At 45.4% G+C, this 7790-nt stretch overlaps 1 protein-coding gene across 1 annotated transcript; it reads right to left on the bottom strand.

The window, feature by feature from the left end:
- Positions 1 to 5236, bottom strand: LOC4345280 (glucan endo-1,3-beta-glucosidase 5). Its single transcript, XM_015793450.3, has 2 exons — positions 4654 to 5236; positions 1 to 1528 (listed from the first exon to the last, which is right to left on the bottom strand). Exons 1-2 carry the CDS (start codon positions 5022 to 5024, stop codon positions 400 to 402), a joined length of 1500 nt encoding a protein of 499 aa, XP_015648936.1. The 5' UTR covers positions 5025 to 5236; the 3' UTR covers positions 1 to 399.
- Between the last annotated feature and the right edge of the window lie 2554 nt (positions 5237 to 7790).

Below are 7790 nucleotides of genomic sequence, written 5' to 3'. Positions count from 1 at the left end.
TCAAACAAAACAATTTCTCGTGATTCCACCAGTATGAATTTCAGCGGTTTCATGAGGTATCTTTAAGACCACAGCAATACCATAGCCTCATATACCCCCTACAAAAGAAATATATTCGCCCCAAATCAAAATGGTGGTACCAAAGAATGGCAGAATCAGGTTGCAACAACATCTACCATCTTCATTTCAATCTAGAGAAAGCTTTTGGCCACCTTAGCATGAAGATCGGAAGTTGCAGAATTGGACAGCACAATCCCAAGAACAAGCTAGTGATCATGTACATCTAACAGTGTCCCCCCTTTCCTACATCTAGAAGCCACCAATTGACGAAGCTACTTCACAAGGACATGGGAAGTGTGCCCAAGGGAGCTGTTTAAAGTCGACTCTCGACAACCAAAATCACAAATAAACCCCAATCTGAAGGAACCCAATTACCAAGAACGCCAAGATCCACAATCCAAAGCGCCTCCGAGAACAGTCACCTGAAGAATAGATTGTAGATGTTCTACTGTCATCTATACCAACAAGAAAGCGGCAGTCACCGATGGATGGGTCAAGGTAAGTGATCATGCCAAGTCCATCGAAATCACAGCTCTGGGCGTCCTGTTTCCGCAGCTGATAGTAGCTGTTGAAAGCATATGAGATGTTGCCCTTCTCCCCAATAGCATTGCATGAGCCACCATAGTAGAGGGTGGTGCAATCAGCCATAGTACAAGCAAGCTTTAGGTGATTCTCGACATTGTTAAGATCTCGACCAGGGTTCGCAACACACCACCGTGGAGGAAGATATGGCACATCTTTGGCGTTTTTCAGAACTGGACTGCCCAATCCAAGATTCAGAGGGTACTTGGCTTGTCCATCAAATGAGAAAACTCCCCAGTGTCGCTCGAAATTGCCAGGTAATGTGCTCTTCTGCTCTTCATCAAGAAGGCTGAAAAGATATACATCCATCGGAGGCACCCCAGGACGTAGAGGAGTTCCTTTGTTGCTTAAAACATGACTGATCAGGCCTTGGGTGAATGCCCTTGCTGCAGTCAGGTTTGCACTTGGTGCCCCTTCAGTTGGCCAACCCACCTCGCCAATCGCAATTGGTAGCTGCCCATAGCCAATCTTGCTCAAAGCAGAAACTAATGTGTCAAAATTGCCATCGAAAGCATTGTAGTACACATTAGGGCCATCCACAACTGGGTGACTAGATCCATCAAAGAAGGCATAATCTTGTGGGAAATCAGAGCTCTGGTAAAGGCTGAGGAATGGATAGATATTGACCACGAAAGGAGCACCACTTGAGCTAAGAAAAGCAGCGAGCTGGGTAATAATCTGAATCAGATCAGGTCTGAACACTCCCTGTGATGGAACAGATGCACTCTGATATGCATCAGCATTGCATGGGACAACTAGTTTGATGTACCTTGCAAGATTAGCTTTCACCAATGATTGCTGAATATTGGTCATTGCTGGAAGAACATATGACTGGAATTGCCCCTGATAGCTTGTCAGGAATGGCTCATTTCCCACAGCAATGTACCTGTTTAAATTAGGGACAAGTATAAGAAAATGAATAAAGTAAAGTCATAAACAAATTTAGCAGAGGAAGAAAGTAAGCAACATAACAGATTTCAGAGAAAAGAAAGAAAATTCTCAAGCAAGTAAAAACAGCTCGAATAGACATCCATAGGAATATAGGTACAACAAAAAAAAATTAAGCACATAAATTAACTTCCCAGCAAATATTCTGAAATAAAGGATTCTCTAGCCTGTAATTTAACCCATACTCAACATTAGTATTTTTTTTTAGAAAAGCATGCATTTTATGTTGCTTTCCACTCGGTTCACACTTCACAGTCCTACCAGGCTGACCACCTTAAATGAAAACAAAAATTATGTTCCATGATCACAACAATCCATTCTATGTCATTGGTTTACAATATACCACCGACAAAGCTTAATTCTACAATATACCATCAAACAATTCGTTTTCTTCCTTATATACCATCACCGTTAGTCAAACGCCGTTAAGGGAAGGAAAATGACAATTTTACCCCTAGGATAAAATTGAGATTTTGCACAATGCCATATCACATCAAATAGTCTTACATGATAAAAAGACATGCTGTTTCTATTTTTCATCAATGAGAAAAAATAGTGGATCATGACCAATAAAATCCACATGTAGCATGATATCCTAGGTGTAAAATAGATATTTTCTCTCCCTTAACGGAGTTTGACTAATGGTTGACTAGTGGCGATGACATATAAGAAAGAAAACAAGTTGTTGGATGGTATATTATTGAACTAAGTTTTGTCAGTGGCATATTGTAAAATTCATGCTTTGACGATGGCATAGAATGGATTATCTCATGATCAAATCATTTGATCGTTGCTGGGATGACCCATTTGGTTACTCCGATTAAAACTTCATGAAATAGAGAAACAGTACATATTCAATAGTTCATCTATTCAATACCTACAAAAGAAATTGTTTCAACAAAAATGTAGTCATGTAAATGCAGCCAACTGCTGTGTGTTCTGAAATTGAGCAAACAAATGCAGGCATGTCCACAGAAAACAACAAAAACATAAACAGTACCCAAGTCCCTCTCTCATCCCTAGCAGCCGTGCCGCTCAGCTATCCTCCCAGCGGTGTTTACCCCCTATGCAACCCATAACAAACATAGTAGAAGATTAATCATGCCAAATGATCGGGTTAGAACATATAAGCTTGACTCAGCAACTGTCCAATTCGAGAGACAAGTGACAACAAGTGATGCAACGGTAAGCCCTTGCCAGTTACCAGATATAGAGAGTAAGAGAGTAGTAAGAACCACTTTCCTGTTTATATGTCAGATAAATATGTTTATTTCCTTTCCTTGCTTTAATATTTGGTATTTGGAAATTATTTGCTTCCTCTCACCAGCTTTGCAGTGATGTTTGCACCAAAAGCTTTTGTACACTAGCACATCTATGTGACTGAATTAGACAGAGTATGGGTGTAAAGCTTTTGCTAGATTGCTATCATGGCTAAGGTCGGCAGGAAAAGCTATGTCATACAACTTATTTTCTCTCATTTTCCTTCTTTTGACATGGAAAGAATGTCTGCTACCCACAATCTTTCTTTATCCATTTTCCTGTTCTGAATGCCAGCACCTTTTTGTGTGGGTAGCATGTTAACACTAATACAGTATGACTTAAAAATACAATATAGATGACCACAAACAAATAAAGTGCAGGGCCATTCAAGCTCAAAGGCTACTTTAGATACCCCTATTTCCTAGGATATGAACAAAAAATGGATAAGTGTTAGCACCAACAAATGTTGAGTTCTATTCCAGTGTATACTCCATCAGATAGAGGAATAGTGGAATATACAACTATTGACATCCGGTGGATTGCATGGAAAAGCTAAATTTGACATCCCAAAGCAGTAGAAAATTAAACGCTAAATTGGACTCATGATGTGCAGATATATTCTGGCATCTAACACGTGCATCAATGAATGAAATCTAGCAGATGGAAAAAGACACTGTCTCTTGAAACACATTTTACTATGCTTTGCAAGGATAATTATCACATTTTAATCCTTGAGGAATCCTGTATATTGAAATGTTCTAAAAAGTAACAGAAATAACTTCAAACATAGTAGCACTTGCTTAACAAAAATAAGGCTGGTGGCTATACATTGCTTTGGGCTTTTGGCATGTCAATACTGTATTTTCAATGATCGTTCAGAATTTTGACAGAGCTTTTGTTTGCCAAATGATATCTAGAAATCACCATACACATGGTATATTTTCAGGATGTGTATCATAGAAAATTACCATCTTTGCATGCCTTGTGTTCTACTCTGACAAGTAGAAGCTTCATAGTGACTAAAAGATACAGAACAGAAGGTACCAAGTGTTATTTATGTTTTTATTAATGCCAACTCTCAGAGCAGAACAAAAACATCTTGACGTGCATTTAAGTTTTGTAAGAAAATCGTGTCTTGTTTTATGTGCCTGAAAATAAATTGAAAACGCAGGTAACTTCATAATCTACATAATGACAAGGACGTGTATTGCACAAAGCAAAATTTCAGTTCAACCATTAAACTGAAACCACAGACACAAAGGCGACTACAACAGAATCACAGGGTCCATTAAGTCAAGTTCATCATAAATAACAGTGCAATTGTGTGGTCCAAGTCCGACACAAATATGTACTGGCGCAATTGTCCATAAAAGGCAATCGGGTCTGCATTGCACTTGCACTAACTAAATTCAACTTGAATCAGTATAAGGAGCATTACACTAGACTGCATCCCCTGACAATCTATAAACAAACTTCCAGTCATCAAGAGAAAGATACACCTTAAATTAATATAATAACCCCAGATCAATCAACATAAGAGAAGAGAACGAACAGTGACCTTCCGAAAAAGAAAACAAGCAGAGGCACTTAACACTGTTCCGAGTCAGTAGACTAGCAATATCTCATTGACTAGGCAAGTAGGCATTAACACAAACACAGTGCCAGCAAGAATCCAACAAACACAATACAGCAAGATGTAGGTATGCAAGAACGCAGAGATTCTTCCATTGCAGCGAGAGACTCAAGGAAAAAAGGAATCCATTTTTTTCCCAAATTACAGGAGGGAGCGCGGCGGGGACTCACCGTATGTCGGCGCCGCCGGGGCCGACGTAGCGCGACACGTTCCGCGCGACCCAGGCGTCGGCGGCGGCGGGGGAGGCGGCGATGCCCTGGAGCATCTCGTTGGTGATCCCGACCATGACCTGCAGGCCGCTGCCCATGAGCGCGCGGAGGGCGGCCTGGTCGGCGTCGAAGAGCTTGACCCTGCCGATGCGGTTGGCGCGCATGAGCTCCACCACGACGGGCGCCGGCATGCGGTGCGCCGACACGGTGCCCCAGTTCACCCCGACCGCCGCCGCCGCCGCCCGCGGCGCGCATGGCACCATCATCACCAGCACCGCCGCCAAGAACGCCGCCACGAAGCGCACCATGGCGCCGGCGTTGGCCGCCGCCATTGTGGTGGGGTGAACCCGAATGGAGGGATCCTTAGGCGCTTCTTGCAGGGGCCTCCTCCATGGAGGGACAGTGTAAGGAGGAGGAGAGAGTGGAAGGAGCACTAGTAGTAGTGATGCTCGCTTTGGTAGAGAATTGCAAAGGGAGAGGTGATGGCTGATGAGGAGGTGGAAGCCATGGAGAGCAAAAAAGGAAAAGAAAAAAAAAAGAAGGTAAAAGAAAAGGATGGGGTGGTGGTGAGCTTGTCGCCGAGCGAGCGCAAGTTTGAAGTCAAAAAAGAGGAGAGAGCTCCTGCTCTGCTGGCAGCTGATGTGGTCAAGGTGGTCGGGCTGCTCGACTGCTCGCGTTCTGTTCTGCGTCGCCGATTGGGGACAGGAGACTGGGGGCTTGGCGCTGCGATTCCGGCCGACGCCATGTTTGATGCGGCCGCCGTTGGAGTTGCCTAGTGGGCTGGACTAACAGAACAGGCCCAAGTGATTTTTCGGCCTCGTCTTTTTTTTTATACTTATACTTATCAGCCACAATTTAAATTTATAATCTTAAAGTTTATTGTTGATTTTAGGGTTTTTTTCATCGAAGTTTATTTTTTAACATTTGTTTTTAGATTGCTAAGAACATGTATATAAAAATTATATTCACAAATTATTTTTCATTTGTAAATATGTCGTTTCGCTTATTCCCCGAATAACAATGGGGCCGTTTACTTCCACATTGGGAGTGTTTAGGGGGAAAAAAGTACATATCAGGTCCCTCATCTTGTCATCGGATTACAAAACCACGAGATATATGTCATCTATCAACTAACAAAACTAGGTTACTTTGGGTCTTTAGGCAGTTTTAACCCTGGTTATTTCCGACGTGGCAACTGAGTCAACGTGGGCCCCACATGTCAGGGTGGCCATGTCATCACCCTCTCTTTCCCCTCTTCTCTCCCTTCCTCCTCTCTCTCACTCTTTTCTAGGTAGGCCGGCCAGCAGGTGAGGTGGAGGTCAGCGGAGTGAGGCGGGAGAGGATGAGGGCGTCGGCGCCAGTGATGGGTAACACAGTGTTGTAGAGGCCACAGGCGCGGAGGAGGTGGGGCCAGGAAGGCCGGCAACAACCTCCTCACTGGCCGCGACGTCGCCATCAACTCCTTCCCCAACCCTCGCCATGGCCTCCACGGCGGCGAGGATCTCCACCCCACGCCCATCGATTGGGAGGTGGCCATTCTCCCCCGGCGAAGGTGGACATCTACTCCTGCACTGTCTCCTCCCTCTCCTTCCAAGCAGAATTTTAAAGGAATAAGTCTATTTTGCCCCCCTTCTCAACTCATGTCCCTGGTAGAAGAATCACACATCCCTCAACCGCAAAACAGGGTATAACCCCCTAATTCCCAAAACCGATGAAAATCAACTCCCCGAACGGTTTCGGAGGCAATTTTGTCCCACGTGGCATCTTTGACTTGTAGACTAGCTGAGTCAGCTTGTGGGACCCACATGTCAGTGACAAGAATAAAATGAAAAATTGTGAGGCCCACTATCAGTGGCCACCATCGTCGACGCGTTCCCTATGCAACCCTTCCTCCTCCGCTTCTCTCCCTAAATCGGACCAACTAAAACACACTCCTCTCCTCCCCTGCAATCCCCTCCCCCCGGCCGTTGCCATGCCTAGGGATGACGCCAATGGTAGCAGCGCCAACCTCCACCCCACGTGCCAAAACCCTAGCAGCACCCCTCAGCAGCAGCACCCCCCTAGGCGCCATGGGAAACCCCAACCTAGGGCTCACCCTTGCCTCCTCTGATCACATGGCTGCACCACTGCCTCCTCCTTCCCGCATCTAGCCAAGCTGCGCCACGTGGCGCCCGCCTACTCCTCCCGCTCCCGCCAGCAGCCACCGGCGTCACTCACTACGGCGTCATGGAATCCGTTTGGCTGCGGCGACAGCGGTATAGACGACATAGGATAGGATGGGATCGGGGAGATTGGGCCGAGCGGTGTTGGTGTTGGCACCAACGGCGACTTCGTGTTTGGCGGTGCCGCTCCCACTATGAGTCAGCAGCCTCTAGTGGCGTCATTCTATGGAGAACTCCTCTTCATGTTCGGGAGCATGAGGGACAGCTTGCCTCGGTTCGGGGAAGGATGGCGATGAGCGTGAGCGTCATCCAATTTGCTGCCGTTTGTCGGTGAAATGGGAATCGGGGTCCTCATTTATCCGGAAAAAGGATCATTATCAAATAAATAGCATGCTCAGAATGTATTTAAAAATAAAAAGGTAACCCTAGGGTGACGTAGCTAGGAACCCCTTCCGAAAGGCCCTGGGCCCACCTAAGATTTCATATATGGGATTCTCTCTGGCTGAGGAGGGATCCTATGTATATGTCTCAAAACTCTGTGTATAGAAGTAACTTGGGGCCTGGCTTGGGTCACAAAAATGCCCCTCCTCTGCCTTAAGGTCAGCCTCGGGCCCGGCTCTGTCCTGGGCCCCGGGCTCACCCTAGCCCTTGAAGGTTCTACGGTCCTCGGCAAGAAAGGCATAGAAACATGCAAGACCTATATATTAAGAGGATAAGCTAAGGTCTGCCTCAGGTCCGGTCTAGTCCTAGGCCTCGGACTCACCTTAGTCCTTGTATAGTTCGCGTTCCTCTGCTTAGAGGGGCGTCAAAATATATAAGACGGATAATCTTGAGATATTCTTCCATCAACGATACCTTCAAGAAGCTCATCCAAGAATAATCAACCTTCTTTAAGCACGGGAGGGCGTTACCTCATAAACTTCCAGGAAGTTGGGC

The sequence above is a fragment of the Oryza sativa genome, chromosome 8 (genome assembly GCF_034140825.1).
Source record: "Oryza sativa Japonica Group chromosome 8, ASM3414082v1".
NCBI classification, from domain to species: domain Eukaryota; kingdom Viridiplantae; phylum Streptophyta; class Magnoliopsida; order Poales; family Poaceae; genus Oryza; species Oryza sativa.
The sequence above is the reverse complement of the archived record's forward strand: the minus strand, read 5'-3'. Positions and strand labels throughout refer to the sequence as shown.

Bases quoted from the DNA above. Each gene is read 5' to 3' on its own strand.
- LOC4345280 (XM_015793450.3), bottom strand. From the start codon at position 5,024: ATGGCGGCGGCCAACGCCGGCGCCATGGTGCGCTTCGTGGCGGCGTTC. The intron at 1,529-4,653 runs GTGAGTCCCCGC...TAATTTAAACAG, and splicing joins CCCGGCGGCGCCGACATACG to GTACATTGCTGTGGGAAATG.